Source organism: Pleuronectes platessa, chromosome 18 (genome assembly GCF_947347685.1).
Source record: "Pleuronectes platessa chromosome 18, fPlePla1.1, whole genome shotgun sequence".
NCBI classification, from domain to species: domain Eukaryota; kingdom Metazoa; phylum Chordata; class Actinopteri; order Pleuronectiformes; family Pleuronectidae; genus Pleuronectes; species Pleuronectes platessa.
Genome location: NC_070643.1, coordinates 1,042,598 through 1,067,068, shown reverse-complemented (window position 1 = coordinate 1,067,068; position 24,471 = coordinate 1,042,598). Strand labels below are relative to the sequence as shown.

At 40.5% G+C, this 24,471-nt stretch overlaps 2 protein-coding genes across 7 annotated transcripts in view; one reads left to right on the top strand and one right to left on the bottom strand.

Moving 5' to 3' along the window:
- On the top strand, positions 1-19,228 carry tpm3 (tropomyosin 3). The gene is made up of 10 exons (XM_053447435.1): positions 1-218; positions 1,436-1,561; positions 3,539-3,672; positions 11,065-11,182; positions 11,362-11,432; positions 12,345-12,420; positions 13,412-13,474; positions 15,962-16,031; positions 18,291-18,369; positions 18,913-19,228. Exons 1-10 carry the CDS (start codon positions 105-107, stop codon positions 18,914-18,916), a joined length of 855 nt encoding a protein of 284 aa, XP_053303410.1. The 5' UTR covers positions 1-104; the 3' UTR covers positions 18,917-19,228.
- si:dkey-240h12.4 (death-associated protein kinase 2) overlaps positions 12,422-24,471 on the bottom strand; it is a 51,398-nt gene continuing 39,348 nt past the window's right edge. For 5 of the 6 annotated variants that reach the window (XM_053447432.1, XM_053447434.1, XM_053447427.1 and 2 more), the window contains one exon: positions 18,649-22,655. In XM_053447432.1, the coding sequence (XP_053303407.1) occupies positions 22,572-22,655 (84 nt within the window). In that variant the 3' untranslated portion in view covers positions 18,649-22,571. Of the gene's footprint in view, positions 13,786-18,648; positions 22,656-24,471 lie in introns of those variants that run through there. The other variant, XM_053447431.1, reaches the window with a different exon arrangement.

Sequence of the window (24,471 nt, the reverse complement as noted above, 5' to 3'; positions counted from 1 at the left end):
TCTACCAGCTTGCTAGGCTATACGGCCATTTGTCCTGCTCGTATTGCCTCCCCCTCTCTTCTTATTGTGTGAGGCTGCAGAAACCCCTCTAAACAACAGCCAAAATGGAGGCCATCAAAAAGAAGATGCTTATGCTAAAGTTGGACAAGGAGAATGCACTGGACCAGGCTGAACAAGCTGAGGCAGACAAGAAAGCAGCTGAAGAGAGAAGCAAACAGGTTGGTTATGAACACAAGTGCAAATCACATGTCAATGAACCTAGATGAGCATCTTTTATCAACAGGCTTATCAAACTGGGGTAATTCGGTATATGAGTTTTGGAAGCTGCAGACAGTGATGTTATTTTTTGCCATTTATACTAATGATGACTTCAAGTGAGGCTTTTTCTTTAATTTTCAAATTAAACTCCTGCACTGTATAGATTATACAGTTTGTCAGATAATTTATTTAGGCATTCATTTATTTTGTGGTCAGAAAACTGACTACCTGATGTATATTTGGAGAACTATCTAAAAATAGCGTAGATTAATGTTCCTATATAATCTGGAAAGTATCTTCAAACTATTTTACATTATCGCTTTGGATGATGACATCAGATGATACGAAAAAATTATGTATTGTATTATATAAAACAACTGAGACCTGAACCGAGTCTGTATTTGTGTCTCTAAGACCGATCTTGTCTGAATCCAACTGGTACCTCTGTATTGAGATAGATTGTTTTATACTGGATATATACAATCAAAACATGCACATGGTTCAGCTTTAACTGTGTGAGCATTTGTTGTTGCAAAGTGGCAGGAAGTGGTTTCATGCACTTTCTTTTAGATCATTCATATAAAATATTTGGTCATACTTTTACAGCTGGCTTTACAGCTTTTGCGCAACACAAAAGTGTAAAAGCTACTTTTCAAAAAGTGTGTTCTCAGAGTTAAATGATGGTATTATTTTATTAATTTTGCTTGGAGTTTATTTAATGTTTAGAAATATTTGCAAGGTGGTCATGATGCTTGATTTATATTATTTCACTAGTTTACTAGTTACTTGCTCTAGAAAGTGTTCCATTCAGATAACAATAAGTTGCATGTTATTATAGGCAGAGGAAAACCAAAGCAGGTACCAAGAAGCAGTCATTTCGGTACTAAATTCATTGTTCAAACAGAACAAGGACTGTGGAGTGTGTCCCCTGGCTGTGTGACGGGTAGCATATCAGTAGAGAATAGTGTATAATGGTCAATATGAAAACAATCAATAATTTCAGCAATCATAAACTACCTAATTGGCTATGGTATTGAGTTGAATAACTTCTTACCATGTCTTTACCTTGTATACATTTACATTTTTATAATAGAACACTACAATCACTGCATTAGGTATTTAAAAATCTACGTATTGCAGCTGTGCAAATTTTGTTTTTGATCTTCCCCACAATCAGCATGAAGATGAAATTCTGCAAATGCAAAAGAAGCTGAAGGGGACGGAGGACGAGCTTGACAAATATTCTGAGGCCCTGAAGGATGCCCAGGAGAAGCTTGAGGTTGCCGATAAGAAGGCTGCTGACGTAAGTGACAATTCTAAAAGTGCAATATGCAGTAACTTAGGTTAATTCAGAGACTTTGACTTCATATTGTCAAATCTTGACCAGTATTCCAGAGAATAAAGCATACTCCGCATACAACAGGCCCAAATATACTGTAAAAGGTACATGACAGAGGGGATACAGTAGTTGGTTGTACACCTTTATTTCTTCTTACTATGATTTTAATATAAATTATTATAACTGCAGCACATGGTAAACCTCTAAATATCCCAGACTCAGTGTCTTCTTATACTAGCATACAGTATGAGGCTTGGACTGAGGCTCTGTTCAAAGCTGTGATAATGCCAGTGTAAACCAATCCTGGCTGATTCATCACATCTCCATTGCATTCCATTCTTATCATGCCCTGCGTGGACCTCTCAGCTGTCGTGGGGATTCAGAGCCCTATTTTGGCCATGATGTTTGCCATTCAACCTTGACTGTGAGCTTAACAATGGTCCAAGTCCATTTTAGGTATCATCCATTCCTCATAGGTCAACTTACCCCCCTTTGGAGAGTGACTCAATTAATAGATAATTTCCATTTGTTTGTTTTTATTCTTAAACACTGAGTAAATTCTGGGTCATCTTTCCTTGCTGAAAAATGTACGTTAGGATTTACACTCTTCTATCATGTACTAAGTACAGCAGTAGGTATTAGGTCACAGTTCTGCCCCTCGAGAATATGTATACTTACAGACAAATAATGCACAGAAATATGACCAGGGCAAACAAGCTTACAACTAGTAAATGAAAGACTCACCCACATATTAACTTATTATGATAGCACAACTAGAACTTAAGATTTTCTTAAAATCATGTACAAAGAATAAAGGTGTATCACACCTTTGATACAACAGAAAATCAACAGAGCCAAACAGTACCCCTACTGTTTGGCTCTGTTTGGGATCACCCCTGCTGGAGGACTAGGTACTAAACTCTAACATAAAAAAGATCCTTACTGATCAAGCATTGTTTTTGGTTGAATGCTAATTTGAATGAAAAATGATTACCCTAATAATAACGCTCTGTAAAGAATGCAGGTTTTATTCCAGGAACATACGTAGATATGTGACCCTATCATTTTATTCCCTGATATTACCATGGATGTTTCTAAAAGCTTATCTTATTTATTGTCCTACTATAGCCTAGATATTTTTTAACTAATACACTTAAAGAAATAAGTGCACTGAATACCTTAACTGCTTTTGGCTCCATCCAAGTCAAACAGCTGACTGTATTTACTGTGGGGCTACACAGACTCACTTCCTTAAAGTTGCAGTGTGTAGAATTCAGTCACATAAAGTGGTGAAGTTGCATGTTGCAGCTGAATACACCTCACCTCATCCTCCCCTTCCAAACATGAAATAGAACCTGTGGTAACCTTCAGTTTTCATAAAAACCTAAAGGGTTTTAGTTTATCCAATCTGGGCTACTACAAGAAACATAGAGAGGACCCCCCCCCCCCCCCCCCGATGTAAATATAAAGTATTTCAATAAAAAGGGCCCATTCTAGGGTAACAAGTTGTATTATTTAGATCAAACACACTCATGAAAACATCACTAGGATTATTTTATATAAAGTTTCTGTCAATAGATTCCTTTCACCTAAATCGTACACACTGGACCTTTAACGTTCTCAGTTTTGCTGTTGTATTTTTTATGTGGCAATTTATGTTGTCTTTATGTCTGTGTAAGTATTGTCTGGTATTCCAGGCGTATAACCACAGTCCACAGACATCTACAAAGGGGTTGGTTTAAATGGAGAATCGAAATTGACGATCGAAGTGTGAATGTGAGCATGACTGATTGTATACTTCTCTGTTGATCTGTCCAGGGTGTACCCTGCCTCTTGCCCAATGTCAGATTGGCAGCTGAAATTCTACCTATACTTTACTTATATATTCTTACCTATACTTTACTTAATCAGTCAGACAGCACCATGTTTATCTGTGTTCAGGCTGAAGCAGAAGTAGCTTCCTTAAACAGACGTATCCAACTTGTGGAAGAAGAGTTGGACCGAGCTCAGGAGAGACTTGCAACGGCTCTGCAGAAGCTTGAGGAGGCTGAGAAGGCTGCTGATGAGAGCGAGAGGTGATTATTTGCTGTAATATAGAAAATATTACAGTTTTTAACACAATCAGCATAGTAAGACAAGAGGTTAATGTACTCTAAGGAACAATCACTCTGTATGTATATTCCATTAATCTGTTAACAATAGTCACCTATTTGCTCCAGGCCAGTTCAAAGCCATGTTGGGATAATACAATAAAGGGTAATTTATTAACAGGCTGAAAGTTATGGTTGATCAGTGTTTGACCACATTAGCACCTTGCAGTTGGGTGGTTGGGTGTGGTCAGAATCAGTAACCATACCAAACATGACCTGTTAAAAACTCAAGCAAAATATAGGACATTTTTTGCTTGAGTAGTTAACTTATTTCTGTCTCTTGCACATCTCAGTCTCTGAATGTACATAATCTACCTAGATCAGGGGTGCCCACACTTTATAGGCTTGTGAGCTACTTTTGACCAAATGACCAGCTCAACATGATCGACTTTTTTTTTTTCCATGTTGGTATCCGCCGCCACGCCCCCCCGCCCTGAGCGACACATCGCTGCTGAGGCGCACTTACAGCAGTCCGCCCCGGCCGACGGTCGCAACACAGTCCAGGGTGGGGGGACGTGGCGGCGTTGAAAAAAAAAAAGAGGGGGTACGTAGCTGGAGATTGAATGTCTGCACGGGTACGGGACTGTAGTCGGCAAGTGTGGTTTTAAGGGCGGGTACGTCAATGAGCGCGTCCACGTGACTGCCTCTTGTTCAATCGTGCATGCATGATGCGATCTACCTATTCTACCTTTGCGATCGACCTATTGGGCACTCCTGTTCTAGATAAAGAACTCCCGAAAATGCTGTTTCGGAGTTTACTGGAAACAGAAAAAGAACTGAAAGAAAAGCCATTGGAGTCATCCAAAGTCCATTGAATGTATGTCCGAATAATGTTCGTACATACTAAAGAAAATATGTTAAAGGACCCATCGTATGCCCATTTTACCACAGTTGATATGGTTCCTTGGGGTCTTAATGAAATGTCTGTAACATATTTTGGCATTAACATATCATTTAAAACAGCACCCTTTTTACCCTGTCTAAAACAGCCCTCCTCAGATTGACCTGTTTTGAGTGCCCCCCCCCGCAACACACACACACCCTCCCTCCCCCTCACCCCTCCTCCCTTCTTCACGAGATACACGCGCCCAGATTTTTAGCTATCCATTACCTCTGTAGAAATATGGCTACTGGAGACGAAGATACAATCTTGCAACCATATCGTTTTGAACCAGAGTCAGGTAGGCCGAAGCCTGGCTACGAGAGCCCCAGCGCCCCAGCTCCCCAGTGCAGCCCCGCAGTGGGAGAAGTGGGAGCTGGAGCTGGCGCAGCAGCACCATCCTTCCACACTGTTGAGTCAACGTTTAGAGGTGTCCCGGGGTCTGACGGGTGGCAGCAGCGAGCTAACGCTAACGCAAGCTAATGTCTTCACCGTCTCCCCGGGAGAGACGCTGGAGCCTGGACGCGGTGGAGCCCGGGCCACTTGGCCGGCTCCGTCGGCTCCGTCTCCCCGGGGAGAGGGTGGATCACGTTAGCTCGCGAGCTAACGCTAGCCGGGGAGCCTGGCCGACGGAGCCAGGCCGTCTTTCCCCAGAGCCGGTGAGATGATGGTGGGGGGTGGTCCAAGGCCATGTAGCGCGACTCCCTACATGGGCATGGTTGGAAAATGACGTACAATTCGGTCGTAATCCCATTTGACGCATAGAGGAACCACAACAAATCGCGGGACTTGTTTTTTTCCAGAGTTTTTGGGACGCTAGACATACCAGAAACCCAAATTAACGTGTAGAAGCACTACAAAAGGGGAATTTTCATAATATGTCCCCTTTACAACTAGGGCTGTTAAACGATTCTATTTTTTTATCAGATTAATCACAGGGTAGCTGTTATTAATCACGATTAGTCACCATTTCTTAATGCCCCCAAAATACCCATTTTCTCTGCATATTGTTGTGGGAACGGAATAATAAGTGGCAGAAGGCGGATATATATACACTTTACCCCTTAGCTGGGGTAAAGTGAGACACAAGACCACTTTTTTAAAAACAATCATATTTTCACTGCCCTTTGTCCTGAATACATTCTGAACATATCCATTGCTAGGAAACATCCTGAATTAATGGGAAATGTGTAAATTTTACTGCTATATAATTTTAGCTCGCCTAGAGGGGAGCAAATGTAAAAAATGTCTCACATTAATCCGCTCTCCCCTATCATGGGGGGCAATTATTTTTTCACATAGGGCCCGGTAGGTTTGGATAGCTTTTTTCCCTCAATAAATGAAATCATCATTTAAAAACTTCATTTTATATTTACTCAGGTTATCTTTGTCTAATATAAAAGCAGGTAGGGGGCAAATACTTTTTCACAGCACTGTAGCTTGCACCGAAGAGGCGCTTGAGGAGGCATCTACAGGGCACCCCTGTGAAGTACACACATGGGGGACATCGACCAAACACATGCCTCTGCAGCATGTAGCACTCCTGAGGATGCCCATTATAGAGGGCCCTCACAAATGTCATAGAGACTCCAGCAGAGCACACACAGTCTCTGCAGTAACTTTTTAGAACCGAGAGCAGACAATAAAGTAACTGAGTATAATGAGGTTTTATTACACAGTGACTGATGAGGTAAGTTTGTATATAATGACATATAGTATAATGGTGTAAGTAAAGAAAATAGAGCAGTAAAGGCTGTGGAGGATGTGAATGAGTTATAATGCAAAAATTATCACAACAATAACTGCAGTTCAACTGGCTGCCTCAAGGATTGCTGACATCCTACATTGTTATTCAGAGACTAGTTTCGATTCATGGATTGCCAACTCTGAAACAGAAGATTTATTAGAAAATCTTTGCTATTTGGCGGCTTTTGTATGGCGGTCAGTTTTGGATACCAAAACAGTTGTCAAAGTGCACTAGTTCACTTCAGTACATTTGAAGCGAGTTCAGTATCATCTAAAAGTGTCCTTTAATAAAAGGCAAGGTTCTTAAAAAACAAGTCTAAAAAAATTTCAAACCACTGGTAACTAGAAAAGACTCAAACAAAAAGCCTAAACAGAAAAACACTGGGATTAAAAGGAACCACGAGGCACGACGAAGATGTGTGAAGGGGAATGACGACGAACGGGTGAAAGACGACAAACTGACGAAGACAAAGAGAAGCACAGAGACTTATATCTGGAGGGGAGGCACAGATAATAGAACACATGAGGAACAGGGACAGAGCATGGGGGCTCGGGAGGATGACCAGGGGGCCGGGCAGAGACAGAGCACGGGGGTTCGGGTAGATAGCCCAAGGGATAAAGGCTGTTTCTTACGTGGGGCTGAGCAAGAGGGAGATGGCAAGGACATAACCTGTCTAGAGGGTTTGTAGGGAGCCTCTGGCGAAATCTGAGAGGTGAACCACAAGCCAGTGGTGCGGCAGCAGGTCTGGGGACTGAGGGCTGCTGCCTTTCTGACACAGAGGGCTCTGGAGAAGGCAGCTGCAGTTCTGATACAGGGGGCTCCAAAAGAGGCAGGTGCAGCAGCTGCACAGGGGGCTCTGAAGGAGGCAGCAGCTGCACAAGGGAGACTGGAGACTGCTGTACAGGGGAAACTGAAAGGGGTGCAGGCAGGACCACCGAGCATGGAGCAGGAACTGGAAGGAGTATTGGCCAAACCACATAGTGGGAGAAGGAAATGGAAGGGGCATCAGCCGGACGCAGAGTATGGAGCCAGAACAGGAGTGATGACTACTGGGATCCCGCATGCTGGAACAGGAGTGACGTCTGCCGGTACCCCCACACCGGGACATGAGTGGTGTCTGAGCTGGAGGTGGCTGCGATCCAGTCAGGGCTGCGATGTCCCCAAAAGGACAGACAGTTGCCGAGGTATGAATTCACAGAGAGAATGGACTCTGGGATGGCAGGCTAATTTGCAGAGGCTTGGATTTAGAAGAGTTCGGACAGGTGAGGAAGGTTTTCAGTCCTTCAGGACCAACACGAGGTGCAGTGCAAAATGGTTCAACCAACGTGTTTGTCACCTTCAACTTCTTGTTGGTGGTGAAGTCTGCCCAGCACATCACCAGGACCGCGCTAACATCCATGGGGGACCTCTACACCCAGTGGTGTAAGAAGAAGAGCAACCGGATCATTAAAGACCCCTTTCACCCCAGCCTTGTTTTTTATTCAGGTGTATATATGTATATATATTTAAATATATACATTTTATTTTCTATTTTAAATTTTTGATATTCTATTTTATACTATTTTATTCAAATTTAGATTTTTTTGGTTGTAATACTTTGAGCATTGCCAGAAGAGAGTCTGTGACTCAAGCATTTCATTGCCAGCGACTGCTTAATGTTATTGTTGTGCATTTGATAATAAAATCTTGAATCTTGAACCATGCCTGTAGGATTGAAATCCTCCTGAGGAGCACCACTTGCTTCTGGGCGTTCGAGGAAATCAATTCACCACTGCCTCAAATTCACAGACCTTTTGGAAAAAAAGGCAAAGTCTTGTCAGTTCATTCTATCACAGTATAGAGAGCAGGTGGACGCAAAAATGCACGAGTGAGTTCAGTAGCAAAACAGAATGTGTACTTTAATAAAAGGCAAGGTTCTTACAAAGGCTAAGCAGAAAAACACTGGGATTAAAAGGATCGACGAGGCACGAAGAAGATGTGTGAAGAGGAATAATGACGAAAGGGTGAAAGATGAAAGGGAAGCACAGAGACTTACAGTATATACACAGGGGAGGCTGGGATTAATTGAACACAGGCGAAACACAGTCAAGCAGTTAAAACAGTTAAGAATGCTGGAGAGTAAAAACATCAAAATAAAGCTGACTCAGTCTAGAGTTTAAAGGCATTCAAATCAAATCAAATCAAATAAAAGTTTATTGTCACATGCACCAATGACAGCGTCATCGGAGCAGTGAAATTCTTGTGACATGGCAGGCAACATCTACGCAGTAGACGACTTTACAAAATAGAAAAATAACATACTATGTAACATAAAATATAACATAACATCGTAACATATAACATAGTCAAGTGAAGCAGGACTTTACAGGGTGAAGGAGTGGGGAATATTAAATTAAATAATATGAATATATGTATAACATCAAACATAGGCAGATCAAAGTCCAAATGAAGCAACAGTTTATAGGGTGAAGAAGTGGGGAATATTAAATAAAATGAATATATGTGAAGTAAGTGTATTTGTATGAGTGGGGGAGCAGAATGTACATGGTGACTGTTCAGAGGGTCAGTGTTGATTGTTCAGAAGCCTAATGGCCTGGGGTAAGAAGCTGTTTGTGAGTCTGGTAGTCCGTGCTCGGATGCTCCGGTAATGTCTGCCAGACGGCAGCAGTGTGAGAAGTCCACAGCCTGGGTGGCTGTGGTCCTTGATGATCTTCAGTGCTTTTCTAAGGCATCTTGTGCTGTAGATGCCTTGCACGGAAGGGAGATGGCTGTCTTCACCACCCTCTGCAGGGCCTTGCGATCAGCAGTGGAGCAGCTACCATACCAGGCAGTGATGCAGCCTGAGAGGATGCTCTCAATGGTGCACCTGTAAAAGTTTGTTAAAGTTTTTGCAGCCATGCCAAACTTCTTGAGTCTCCTCAGAAAGTATAACCGTTTTGTGCAGTTTTGACCACAGAGTCCGCTTGTTTGGACCAGGTAAGGTCATCTGTCATGAACCAACCAAGAACCAATCGCAGACGTTGAGAGACAGGTTGTTCTCTTGGCACCATGTTTCCAAGCCTCTGACCTCATCTCTATAGGCGGTCTCGTCGTTGTTGGAGATGAGAACCAGGACGGTGGTGTCGTCTGCAAATTTGAGGATGATGTTGGAACTGTGTGTTGCCACACAGTCCTGCGTGTACAGAGAGTACAGGAGGGGGCTGAGTACGCAGCCCTGAAGGGCCCCGATACTCAGAGTCAGTGAGGAGGAGGTGTGGTTGCCCATTCTCACCACCTGGGGTCTGCTCGTCAGGAAGTCCAAGATCCAGTTACAGAGGGGGTTTTAAGACCAAGGCTTCTGAGCTTGGGGACGAGTTTGGCAGGCACAATTGTGTTGAACGCGGAGCTGTAGTCCACGAACAGGCTGGAGAGGGTGGTGTGTGTTGCCAGGGCGATTGCATCATCCGTGGATCAGTTTGGGCGGTATGCAAATTGGAAGGGGTCAAGGGTGTTCGGAAGGGTCGAGCAGATGTGGGTTTTGACCAGCCGCTCGAAGCACTTCATGATGGTGGAGGTCAGTGCTACAGGGCGGTAGTCATTTAAACAGGTGATGGAGGATTTCTTGGGTATGGGGATGATGGTGGCCTGCTTGAAGCAGGTGGGGACTGAGAACTGAGAACGCAGGGAGAAACAGCTTAACACAAACCTTAATGAAAGGACACAAGTAAAAGTCCATCAACCAGACACAAGCAAAACGTCAACAAAGAAAAGTGTCCAACAAAAACCCGAAATTCTTTATCTTAGAGTTGTGAAATTCCAATTGTGCAGATGCACAGGAAATATCTTTAAGATTGAAAGAAATGATTTAAGTTACTATAGTTCTCCAATTTGCTCAATTTCCCTCCAGATCTTTTCCATACTCACTGAGCACTAGATCAGAAACACTTGCTTACTTCCAATCATCTAATAAGCAAATCATGTGGCAGCAGTGCCACTGTTTTTTGAGTTTATTCAGAATGGGGAAAAATACTAAAACAAAACATAAAAAACCTATAGTGAGCAGCATTTCTGTGGAAGGAACAGAAACTCTGACAGAATCTCAGAAGGAATAACACATTCAACATTGAGGGACGGTCTACAACAGCAGAGACCACAAAAGGTTCCACTGCCAAAAATATAAATCTTAGGCTGCAGTGGACACAGACATTGGACAGTTGAAGACTGAAAAACAAGCCTGAATGTGGATTTCTACTGAGGCTGCCGATGTTACGCTTAGGATATATGAATCGATCCATTCTGCCAACCGCCTCTATCTGGGTGAACTTCTCCTGATTGAAAAATTGTTTACAGATTGTTATTCAGGTCATTTTTAAAGATATAAATTTAAATTAATTAATTATCTACTCACCACTATGCCGACAGAGAGTTAGGTGAAGTGTTGAGTCCACAAAACATTTTTGGAGTTGCAGGGGTAAACAGCATTGCAGCCATATAAAGTTTTACCATTCATCATCCATTCCTACCTATCTCCAAGAACACTTCGGCACGTGGAATTGGGGATTAGCCAGCTGACCTTCTGGATAGTGGACAATCCGCTCTCTTACTGATCCACGGACAAAATTAGCTCAAAATGACTGAAAATGTCTTGCCTCTCCTTTTTCCTGTTTCCTGGGATTTAAAAAAAAGTTTCAACACATGATTGTGTGTTTAGAGGCATGAAGGTGATCGAGAACAGGGCTTTGAAAGATGAGGAGAAGATGGAGCTCCAGGAGATCCAGCTGAAGGAGGCTAAACACATTGCAGAAGAGGCTGACCGCAAGTATGAGGAGGTGAGCTTATTGGCCTCTGGAATCTGCAGTATCATTCTTTCTTAAGGTGCTTTCCATAGCTAACTGTTAAGTAATATTGATAGCTGCCCACATAAAACCTTGGTGGAGTCCAGAGTGAGTGAAGATGTTTTAATATACGATGTATGAAATCTAATAATATACATCATGCCTTTGCCCAGGTGGCTCGTAAGCTGGTGATTGTAGAAGGAGAGCTGGAGCGTACAGAGGAGAGGGCAGAGCTGGCTGAGGCGTGAGTATATCAAGCCGCTTGATAGCTATCGACAGCTGCTTTTGACACTTCAAGTCTTAAAACATGAGTATAGTAGGTCACAATAATACACAGACATTTTCTTTTTTATTTATATATTTATGTAGCTGTTTGCTTCTCAGTCACAGGTCAGGCTGTTAGTCTCACTTGACAAAGGAAAATGCTTATTTTCTGCTCAGTTGGGATATCTCATTGAAGATGCATTCAATTATTTGTTTAGCATTTTTTTAAATTTTGTAACATTTTCAACCCGGGTATCATTTCCCAGTTTAGATTGCTCACTAATCCAGTGATTTGGAAGTGTTTATGGGTGGGCTCATGAAGGTACATACTTCTGTCCTAGCAGCATGTATCTCCTAGTGCTTGATGTATGCATTTTTTCAGCAGTGGATAAATTGAGATCTAGTAAACACACTGGCAAAACATTTATTTGCTTGTATCATCGTAGTAAGCATTTCTTTTATTAAGCATTCAAGGTTAAGCACTTGGACTTGACTTTGGACTTGGTAATCCTTGACTTGGGACTACTCTGTCTTTACTTATTACTTGACTCAGGACTTCAATGTTACCTTACTTGTTACTTGACAAACATTGACTTGTGTCCCACATCAGTTGATAATTATGATCATTCATTGCTACAAGCTGCATAACGTGTGAATCTAGTTTTAAAGATCCAGTAGAGTACAGTATTTATTTAGATGTTGTTCTTCTGTTAAGTAACATTTTGAAAGCAGGATTCTTACACGTAATGTATTTTCACTTTTACCTACTTTCACTAAGGACCTGAATTCTGCTTCCATCACAATCTGATTTTACAGTGGTCACTTAAACTCTACACTGTTTTAAATATTTTCCAAACTAATCAGATGTTCTTTCTTCTACATGCACACCAAGTAAATGTGCTGAACTGGAGGAGGAATTGAAGAATGTCACCAATAATCTGAAGTCACTGGAGGCCCAGGCTGAGAAGGTAGAACAAGGAGACCAGCATGGTCCACAATGCTTTTATTATTCTGTGTATACTCGTGAGGAACAAATCAAATGGAAAATTAGCGTATTCAATTTTAATTTAATTACCTGAATTTAATTTTAGCTGCAGTTATTTAGTATACACAACATATCATTCAGCTGATGTTTTTATCCAAAGCGACTTACAAAAAGTGCATTCAACCATGAGGGTACAAACCCAGAACAGCAAGAATCATGTAAATACACTAGCTTCAAAAAAGCCATATCACAAAGTGCTACATGTAAGTGCAATATGTAAGTGCAACTTACTCTATTTCTACTTTTTTGTTCAAAATCAATAGATGTAACCCAGAGAAAATATGAATCACTATGTGCCTAACTTGGCCGGTTGGTCACATCAAGTGTTTTTGTACCAAATTTTATGTTGGTTAAAAAAATCCTAGGAGACATGTTTAAATTATAAAAAATATACTGTACACAGATAAATGTCCTGTGACTAGCAACAAAGTATATATTAAGGATCTGCACAGTGCCAGTTTAACAATTTTATAAATTAAATACAAATAAAATGTTTCTTTAAAATAATTAACAAAGAGTTACAAGTTTATATATAAAATGAAAAGATGAATATGAACGGCGCTAAGAATCACGTTCATATTGAATGCAGCACATGATTCGTGTCAAGTGTCAGTGTTCTATTTATCAACAGAGAGTTGAGCTTTGTGAAGCAAGGTGTCAATGTCAGTATGTAGTGAATTGACCTGAATTTGTCAGACCAGAGTTCATGTCGGATTTGCTGTTTGGAACCAGAAACCTTGATCCCTCTCTTACCTAAAACTCATAATCATATTCCAGGGCTTTTCAGAATCATATGACATGAATAGAGGTTACAGAGATGTAAATGTGTGTTTAATATAGAAATTGATATGGAGACTAGTGTGGAATTGGTTTGACATAGATTTGGATGTAAAAACTGTTGTGTCTCACCACAGTACTCTCAAAAGGAGGACAAATATGAGGAAGAGATCAAGATCCTGACTGACAAGCTGAAAGAGGTGAGTTGTGCCGGCTCAAAAATGTTGAGCCGGCACAAAAAATTTTAGCCGGGCAACATGCTTGGCTTAAGGCTAACCCATGCAGACGAGTGCTCCCGAGTCTGTTCCTCGCCAACTCGTGGTCCATGCTGCCAGGATTTGCTCTCTCACTTTGCATTTGGAGATGAGAGAGACTGTGGTCTGTGAAGATGTAAAATAATGCAGTCCTTGTTTTGTGTAATATCATTCTATAGTCTTTATGGTTTTCAAACTATATAGAAGACTATAAAAGACAGTAGATGGCGGTAATGCATCTTGATGTTGATTTCCACCTGCCAATATACCAAACAGAGAAGAAGAATGAGTACATTACGGCAAAAACAATCCAAAGTGAGCTGCAGTGTCACAGTGTTTTCTTGGTGTGTGTCTTGAACCCACTACATGTTTGTCTTTTTTTCACTCCTTCCAAAATAACAGACAGTGGAAACACTATCCTGTCATTAAAAAATGAATCTGAAAAAAAAACGAGTTAGAGGAAAAATGCAAAGGATGCGCAGTAAAAAAACAAAAGGCCCTCCAGGCAAATACTGCTACAGTTTTGTGCCAGTTCCCACTTAAAAAAAAGAACAAGTTCAAATTTCAGTTAATTCAAATGAAAATGAACTATACAAAGTGCTGTTTAATATGCTGCCAAATGTGTTAAACTTACTGATATGTTTGCTGCAGCCGGAACATTTGGCTGATGGTGGTGGCAGCGTTAGTGAGGAGAAAAGGAAAAAAGACAAGGGATGGAGGGTAGAAGATGAGGGGGGAACTTACTTGCTGTAAGTTGTGTAACTTTCTCTTTGATGAAGGGAGCAGCAATGACAAATTATTCAAGGAGTATTATTGTCAGTAATGTAAGATAACTACCTTTTTCCATGGTAAAATAACATGCATTGATAGTCCCTACATTTACATTTAACCAGACTGCATCTTGTATGCAGTTTCAAATCTTGAATCTACACTGGGCTACATTAGTACATGCAGCTGCGTCTTCCAATGCACATGTAAGGCAGGAGGTATAACCACAATTAAAATGACCATAACTCAGTGAATTCTGAATCATGGCCGTTTGGCAACAGAGCAGACCATGACAGTTCGCAGGCAATTACTCTCATAGAGGCCATTCTTTTCTCTGATTTAAGGCTAATGTTGCAGGGATTTAGCACAATTATTTTGCATATTCAAATGTAATGTTGCGCTGTAGATAAGTAAAAAAATAATTCACTGCAGGGTGGACAGCTTTCTTATTAAATTTGTTTATGCAGTAGAAGGGTATAAAAATACAAAATTCGTGCAATATATGAAACGAGAAAAGGGACTGTACTTTAGGTATTTTTTCAAATGCTAGTGGCAGACAAAGGGTCCATATACTGCTCGTAGAAGGAAGAAGAAGTGAGTTGTCAACATCTGCTTGTTAAAATATTGTTTTTCGCAATGGTTCCAGTGCATTGTTCCCAAGTGAAGAAGCTGAAGAGGAAAGAACCTGCACCCTATCATCGGTTTCCAGTAAAGTACCCTGATAAGAAATGGCTATGCACAGCTATCAGGGGAATTTGGGGTTCAGTATCTTTAATACGCAGAGTGGTCCACAACCTCCCACTTTGAACAGAACAGAAAAGACAGCGGAGTTCACTTCAGCACTGATTAAAAAACAACTTAGAAGCACTTTTTTAGAAAGTTAACCATTGTGTCATCGTAGGGTTGTTGTTGGTGGGTTTAGGCAGCAAGGTGATGTTCTGTATACCAGCACTTAAACATTAGGTGCCACCCCTCTCTCGTTCTTGCTTTCTGCTAATGTTAGAACTGCAAAACGTGCATTTTTCAGTTCTAACATTGCCAGAAAGCAAGAAAATGTCCGCCAGTTATGAAAAGTCATCATCCGGCGAACTTTGGGCAACAGAAGAAAAGGTATATTTTGATCCAGGCAACACAGAGGGAAATTACACACAATGCTTAATGTGATATACTATCGATATTGGCTAAATACAAAGTGGGTCAAAAATACATAAAAGTGATCGAAAACCAGTCTTATCTTCAGTATTTAGCAAGAAAACTTTTAAAATACCTACAATTACAAACAGAGTTTGGTGTGTTTGTCATACTGACAGCATGTCCAGTTTCAGAAGTCAGGGATTGTGTGAAATAACTCCACTGTTTGTCTTCAGAGTTAGAGTAGTCATTGTAGGAGTTGGAGTCAAATACTTAATCATTCAGTGGATTCATTTCTTGAACACTTATTAATGACTTTAGTCTAGTGATTGAGGACACTAAAAAGAACTGATCCTAAACCAATTCTATTTGCGCATTGGATAGTGAAAAAAAACTTAATGGGTGTAAAGTCTACAATGTAAACCCTCAATTCATATTATGTGTCCTTAATGTAAATCCATCCTAAACTCCAAATTTACCCACTTGTGTGTATTTTGTTTGTATGATGTATTAGCATTTCCTGTGTAATTTCAGGCTGAGACTCGAGCTGAGTTTGCTGAGAGATCTGTGGCCAAGCTGGAGAAGACTATTGATGATCTGGAAGGTACAGCATTGATTTGGATAGTTGTGTACCTGTACATGACATAATCTATAGCAACACAACTATATATCAGAATGTTAGATTTGTTGTAGATTGGATGAGAGTGCAAGAAAGTTATGTTGATAAATTAAAAACATGCTGTTCAATGGCAGTTTAGTAAAATTCCTTTTTGCTAGTGAATGTAAATGTGTTCACCTGACTCACGTAGAAAATTATAATTATATTGATAATATAATTTGAAGCAGTGGTTAGTATGTTGCTGTTTTTTGTCGCTGCACAGCAAGAAGTTTTCGGTTCAAATCAAAGCTTTCTTTGTGTAGTTTGCATGTGAATAAATATAAAATAATAACTAGAATTTATATAGCACCTTTCATGTTTCATGCTTTCCATTTTCTATCTATTAATGCAAGGGTTTTCTCCTGCTTCCTCCCATTGTCCAAAAAGATGCAGGACAGTGTTATTTTTGAGACTCTAAATTTTCTGTCGGTGTAAACGGGTGTGAATTATGGTATTTTGTCTCTTTATGTTAGCACTGGGATACACTGGTGACTTGTCCAGGGTGTACCCTGCCTTTCCCAAAGTCAGCTGGGATTGGCAACAGCTTCTGCTGCGACCCTGAAAATATGACTGATGATTGGTTGATATACAGTTGCAATCAGAAATATTCAACCCCCTCACCTCAATAGACATTATAGTGATGTGGATGACAGATAATGACAATAAATGACAAAAAAAACTCATCAAACAACAAAAGATATTTATTGATGCATATTTTAGTTATTTTGACAACAGAAGTTGACTTAACTTTGAAGTTCAAATGAAAAATGTAACTCTTTCAACACATGTGCCTCTGCAGTATTATTCAACCCCCCAGCTTCAGTACTTTGTGGCTCATCCTCTAGCTTTTGTAACTTCTAAAAAAAAAATCGGTAAGTGCGGACAAGCTTCTTACACCTCTCGATTGGAATCTTTGCCCATTTTTCAAGTGCAAAAGCCTCTAGATCAGTGATGTTTGATGGCTTCCATGCTGCAACTGCCTTCTTTAAATCCCACCAAAGATTTTCAATCAAATTTGAATCTGGTGACTGTGAATGCCACTCCAGGACGTTCCAGGATCTTTTTCTCAACCAAGCTTTGGTGGACTTGGAGGTTTTGCTTTGGATCATTGTCTCGCTGGAAAGTCCAATGATCACCAAGGTTTAATTTGTCAACAGAAGGCATCACATTCCTCTTTAAAATGGCCTGGTATTTCTGTGAATCCATGATGCCATGTACACAATAAAGATTGCTAGTTCTTGCCGCAGAAAAACAGCCCAACTTCATCTTTGACCAACCTCCATGCTGGAATGTGGGGATGGTATTCTTCTGGTCCTAAGCCTGGCCTTTCACACGCCAGACATACCGCTGGTCCATACGTCCAAACAGTTCCAGTTTGGTTTCATCAGTCCATAGAACTGTCACCCATAACTCAGTAGTCTTATCCAATTTCCTCCTGGCATATTCTAGTCGACTTTTGATGTTCCTTGTGGTCAAGAGCTGAGTGTGTCTTGAAGTCCTTTTTTATTCAGTGCACGTCTTATAGTTGCCACTGACGCACTTGTACCAGCCTTCATCAGGTCATCCCGTAGGTGTCTTGCAGTCACAGAGGGGTTTATCTGAGTTGTTCTGACTAAGTTGCTGAGTTATTTCAGGTGTGATGAAATAATCTCCTCTCTCAGCTTTTGTGGAAGCTCCTTTGTCTTTCCCATGATTGCAACTCACCTTGAATACCTTCATGGGTGGGGTTTATATATGCATCACAGCTGGAGCAAATGAAGGATCAGTATAGAGTTCCCAAAGGCTTAATAATGTTTCAACTCAACTTTAGGAGAAAAAAACTGTCAGACAGCTTTAAAAACAACAATATTTAAAGGGGTTGAATAATTGTGACATGGCTATCTTAATAAAATATACTGCTACACACAAATACTACATCATGCATTTTCCGTGTTGATTTTCTGTATCACTCAACTCATAAAGAAGTCATCCGAAGCAGAATCTTGCTCGAAGAGCAAGATTCTGCTTCAAGGCTGGTACAAGTGCTCGAAGAGCAAGATTCTGTCAACTTTAATTGATAAATCCTTAAAATCTTTGGGGGGTTGAATAATTCTGATTGCAACTGTAGATCATTAGATAATTGGATATATAGATGGATGGATAGATTGATGGATTGATGAAATAGATTTTTTTACATCTTCCCTTGGTCTCTGTGTGAACCAACAGATGAGCTTTATGCGCAGAAGCTAAAGTACAAAGCCATCAGTGAGGAACTGGACCACGCCCTCAATGACATGACCTCTATGTAAGTAGTGATTAAATTAATTAAATGTAATTTGTAAGTGGGTAACAGGCCTATTGAGCCGTACATCACAATACCAACAATTTATGCACATTTGAAGATGAACTTGAACAAAGGTTAAAGATCTCTCTCTGGTCATTAGTTGTAGAAAAGATTTGTTTTATTTCCATGGTCTGACCACAGACACACCAACTGATGTCACAGAGTGTGTCAGTAAACACCCTCGGAAACAAAAGTCTCTCCAGTCAAAAAATGTCAAGTCAATCAATCAAGAAAAGTGGATTAAAGTTCATTGACTGGACTTTATTGAACTGCTGTATCTAAAGACCTAGAGTAAAACAGGACTCATGCATCTGATCTGTTTTGTACAGAAAAAAAAATCTAAATATTGTAGTTTTCAACTAAATCAGTACATCCAGTGAATTAGAGGCAGAAGGGGTGATCAGAAATGTCCTTGTGCTGTTACAGTGTGATGTAAAGGTGTTATGAGTCATGATTAGTTGAGACATAATCCTCAAGGTCACCTTTTCCTTCTTGTGTTTCCAGCTAAAAGTCCTGACGCTCTACCATTCTGCCAGGTTTTGCTCAAAGACTCATCCTTTTACTGCTGAATGCCATCTCTTGGCTAATTTTGTTGTCAGTCTTTCAATGTCTGCCCACCACCCCTACCTTTTTGTCTCATTTATGTTGTTTTATTCCTCAACATTTATATGTGCCTGTTGTAATGTTTAAACTACTTTTTCAATGTCTCTGCTGACCTTGCTCCTTCTCTGATCAACTAAATGCTGTCATTCAGAGTATTTTATTCCCTGTTCTGTACCAGTATTAAAAAACAGAGAAAATAAATGTTTCAGTTAACGAATCTCCATGGCTGTTTATTTTTTATTTTTTTTACAATTATAACAGTAATATAGGAAGGAGTATTGGGGCCATATTTAAAATTTAAAAAAAAGGATATTTCGTGAATATTTTAAGTTGGCAAAAATAAAGTTGTAACATTACAAGAATAATGTGATATAATGAGAAAAAAATACATTATATTTTTAGGGCTGTGAAATGATTAAAATTTTTAATCAAATTAATGACAGGTTTCTATGGATTAATCATGATTAATCACATTACCGATTTTTTCGGAATATTTTTGTGAAAACAAGATTTATGACATTTAACTTTTCTTTTGTGCTGCAACTCAGCAGTTCTTCAGCAGTTATCATTGCTTTTCCATATGGAACATTAATATAATCTTCATCCTAAACAGAATTAGGGTTCCTTAGCCATTGTGTGGTTGAATAAAACTTTTTTTTAAAAATTAAACAGAAATTATTTGAGCTTCTTAGCCATAGGATGGTTGACATTTTTTATATTTTTTGTCACACAACCATTAACCACACCATGATACAATCTAATGCCTCTAAAGGCCCTCTTAGCTACTCGGTCTTTAGCCAGTTGGTGAGGCAAACTAACTTGTTCAAATTCTCTGACAGTAAAGCTGACCGCTTCTTTTGCACAATGTGTCCGGCGAGTGAGTCTGGTTTGGCGCATTCCACTTGAACGCCCCTCGCCGACCAACACATGCTTCGCGTTGCGGTGGTTAGGCGGGTATTGCTACGGTGAAACGATAACGTCTTCTCGCAGAGTGTGCATATCACCTTGGTTTTACTGAATGTTCGATCTTTGTTTTTTTGGAACACGATCTTCCCGTCCAGAAGGTCCTCAGGTTCATCAGAATTATCCATGTTGTTTGTTTGTTTGAATGGCAGCTGCCGTCTGACTGCATTAGAGCGGCGACTAGTGCAGAGGCGGCGGAATTGGAAGGTCCTTCTGCGCATGCGTTAAAAAAAAAAAACGAATTAATCCTGTAATTTAATCATAACGCGTTATTTTTCACAGCTCTATATATTTTATATTATAGATAAAAGATAATTTAGTTTAGCAAATAACCACCACGCAGGCTGAAACTCCAGATTCAAATCTTGATTACCAATCTAATTGTTTTCTTTTTTTAGGCCATTTTGCCTTTACTGACTCGACAGTTAGCTTGAAATGGGGAGAGACTTAAACCTCTCAAATTTATTCTTACAACATTGACTCTATTCTTAAATTTGTAATATTGGAATCATTATCAGAATTATTTTTATATATATTTGCACATATAGGAAATTGCCTTGGTGCACTGTACATAAAACATAAAACAACAATTGGACATTAAACAAGGGGCGGTGTTGCCTAGGGGGTAGAGTGGGCTTCTCCAACAAGAATGTTGCCGGTTCAATCCCCAATCTTCCCCATCTGCATGCCGAAGTGTCCTTGGCAAGACACTGAACCCCTAAATGGCCCCTCATAAATGTTGAGTGTACTAAAAATGTAAGTCGCTTTGGACAAAAGCGTCAGCTAAATGACATGTAATGTAACAACAATATATACAGTAAGAAACAATATGTTATGGGCACGTGCGGTGCTGAGGATCAGTGATTGCTTCGGATAAACTATGTGCGAGGAGTATTTTTCCGGATGGGAGTCTCTGAAATAGGTGGTGACCAGGGTGGGAAGGATCAGCAATGATCTTGCCTGCTCTCTTACTGGTCCTGTTCGGTCTACGAGAGCCTGACCGAATGATCCGCTGCAGTCTGCCCTTGTCCTTGGCAGTGGAGGCAGCGAACCAGACGGTAACTGATGCAGTGAGGATGGACTCAATGATGGCTGTGTAGAACTCAACCATCACTTTCTGCGGCATGTTGAAGAACATCCTCTGCTTGGCCTTCTTGATGGTGGAGGTGATGTTCTCCGCCCATCTATTAAGACTTTATTCTCATAAATAGTATGACTTCATTCTCAAAGTCTCAGAATTTCTTGCCCCTTTTAAGAGCCCTATAACTCTATCATAGGGTTAGGGTTAGGTTTACGGTACTTACACTCGAGCATCTTAGAGGTTTTTGTGATTATTGTGACCAAAATTGTATTGCAGTGCAGTGAAAACCGTTTGTATGGATCAAAAACTTTGGATGAAATTGTTCCTATAGTGATCAAGTAATCCACTTACAGTGTTCATTGGGGTATTTACCCAGTCTGAGTTAACAATGTGTTAGATGATACTGTTTGTGTGTGATTGCGTACGTGCGAGAGGAAGAAAACATAAACGCCAAGACGAGCTAAATTAATGCATGAATGCAGGTAGATATGAAGAATGACATGAAGATTTTATTCATTTAAGAAAAGCATCTATCAATATGTGGTGATCAATGTTGATATTGTGCTGGTCATTTCAAACAAATGGACATTTAAACTGTTGCGCGTCAGAGACGCCAGCTTTGTCGGTGTGTGTGTCTGGGAGTCCGTGCAAGAGAGACAAAGAGATAATTAAGTTTGTGTGTGCCATGGCACACATACATAAGGTATTAAGATGCCAAACACCAGTTGATGTTGGCTAATGTTTTCAACCACAAGCGGATGTTCGGGACATATTGTCAATTGTGTACCTTAGTGCCATCAGGTGTTCTTGGGTTTTAATCCCAAGACACGCTCTTTTAAGGCAGTCCCACCACAGATTGATCAGACCTCGCTAGCATCTTGGGGCCCAGCCTTTGACTTCAAAGTTCTGCATTCCGTGATTTTTAATTCATAGTCTGGCACAGGGCTTGCACATGGATTCTGTATCCTTTCTCAAAAAGATATAGAAAAACAAGTCCAAGCATTTGTTATATCTAGACTTGATTATTGTAATTCTTTATTATCAGGCTTCAGCAGTAAGTCGTTAAAGACTCTGCAGCTTGTCCAAAATGCTGCAGCACGTGTCCTGACAAGAACCAAGAAAAGAGACCACATTTCTCCTGTATTTGTGTCACTACACTGGCTTACGGTTAAATCTAGTATAGAATTTAAAATGATCCTCCTCACATTCAAGGCCCTTAATAATATGGCACCATTATACCTCAAAGAGCTGATAGTACCATATCAGCACACTAGAGCACTGTTCTCCCAGAATTCAGGCTTACTTGTCGTCCCTAAAGTCTCTAAAAATAGAGTAGGAGCCAGAGCTTTCAGCTTTCAAGCTCCTCTCCTGTGGAATCATCTCCCACTTCAGTTCACGAGGCAGACACTCCAATGCACCCGGTAGATATCAACCAGTTTCACTTTATCCACACAATTGATTGCTCTTTAATGGCACTGTGCGGTAATAAAATAGCTCGGGAAGGGGAGTGTTTTACTTAGGTCATGGGTGGCGACCACTGCGGGTTATTGCCCCGTTTCCTCAGTCCTTGATCTTCTGGGTCTCGTCTTTGCTCGAACCGCTGGGGAGGAGAAGGAAGCAGCCTGATTCCCCGGCACACACAACCACACACGCACCCACGCACACATTCACACGTTTCCTCTTTTACTTTACTTCGCTTAGCAAGTCTTTCAGCCTCTGTGTCACGTCTGACTCAGTAGTCCTCATCTGGTACCTCGTCTCAGATTTGGAAAATTTTGCCATCCCGTGAAAAACCTTGCAAATATAAGTGTGTATATATATGATTATTTCGTTAAGAATTTTTCCAGTCTTCTAATTTCTTTTTATCTCTCCCTGACAATTCTGACACAGATTTGACAACACCCTGGTAATTTTTCCCAATACCTTTCTCTGTCTTTTCAGAGGAATTCCTTGTATTAAAGTGGATCTGATTAAATCCTTTCTCGATATATTTTGACTAGGGCTGTGAAATGATTAAAATTTTTAATCAAATTAATCACAGGTTTCTATGGATTAATCATGATTAATCACATTACCGATTTTTTCGGAATATTTTTGTGAAAACAAGATTTATGACATTTAACTTTTCTTTTGTGCTGCAACTCAGCAGTTCTTCAGCAGTTATCATTGCTTTTCCATATGGAACATTAATATAATCTTCATCCTAAACAGAATTCGGGTTCCTTAGCCATTGTGTGGTTGAATAAAACTTTTTTTTTTAAATTAAACAGAAATTATTTGAGCTTCTTAGCCATAGGATGGTTGACATTTTTTATATTTTTTGTCACACAACCATTAACCACACCATGATACAATCTAATGCCTCTAAAGGCCCTCTTAGCTACTCGGTCTTTAGCCAGTTGGTGAGGCAAACTAACTTGTTCAAATTCTCTGACAGTAAAGCTGACCGCTTCTTTTGCACAATGTGTCCGGCGAGTGAGTCTGGTTTGGCGCATTCCACTTGAACGCCCCTCGCCGACCAACACATGCTTCGCGTTGCGGTGGTTAGGCGGGTATTGCTACGGTGAAACGATAACGTCTTCTCGCAGAGTGTGCATATCACCTTGGTTTTACTGAATGTTCGATCTTTGTTTTTTTGGAACACGATCTTCCCGTCCAGAAGGTCCTCAGGTTCATCAGAATTATCCATGTTGTTTGTTTGTTTGAATGGCAGCTGCCGTCTGACTGCATTACGCCGGGTTCACACCGGACACGGAAGCGACGCCGAAGCGTGGCGTAAGCGCTAATCCCTGGCGCGCCGGCGCTTGGCTGGTCACACCGGACGCGGTAGCGACGCCGAAGCGCCGCGCATTAATATCTCATACTTCTGCTGTTATCAGCCTGCAGTAAAAACGGCATTTAATCATTTTTTTCAAGCATATACTTACTTGTTGCTCCAACATTTACTGCAACAGCGTCCCAACATGTGTCTTTTTTGGTGTTGTCTTTATACAACATATGCTGAGAATCAACTTCTCAAGTTACTCCTCCACTTCAATTATTAATTTAATGTTATCCATGTTGAAGAACTTCTCCGCTATTAGCTCCGGTAAATGTCGGGTGTCGAGGGTAAATTACGTATTCTCCACTCAAGCCTATGTGGAGAATACGTAGCCCCCCCCCCTCTCTCTCTCTCTTTTTATCTTTATCACTGCTTGTGTGGCTGTAGTGGATGGGCAGAGGGGGACATTAAATAATGTGGTTGGTAAAAGTGGTAAAATTAAAACTCCAAGACAACAGAACGTGAATACAAAGTATGGGATGCATATTTCATCATTTATATCATATAAAATATGTCATCTATATCGTTTAAAATCATTTTTCAGTGTGTTTCCTGTTGCGATACGCTCGCTTCAAGCGGAAAAAATAGACTCGAC

Coding starts and splice junctions, on each gene's coding strand:
- tpm3 (XM_053447435.1), top strand. CDS start 105: ATGGAGGCCATCAAAAAGAAGATGCTTATGCTAAAGTTGGACAAGGAG. Junction 11,183..11,361: donor CTGACCGCAAGTATGAGGAG/GTGAGCTTATTG, acceptor GCCTTTGCCCAG/GTGGCTCGTAAGCTGGTGAT. Junction 11,433..12,344: donor AGGGCAGAGCTGGCTGAGGC/GTGAGTATATCA, acceptor ATGCACACCAAG/TAAATGTGCTGAACTGGAGG.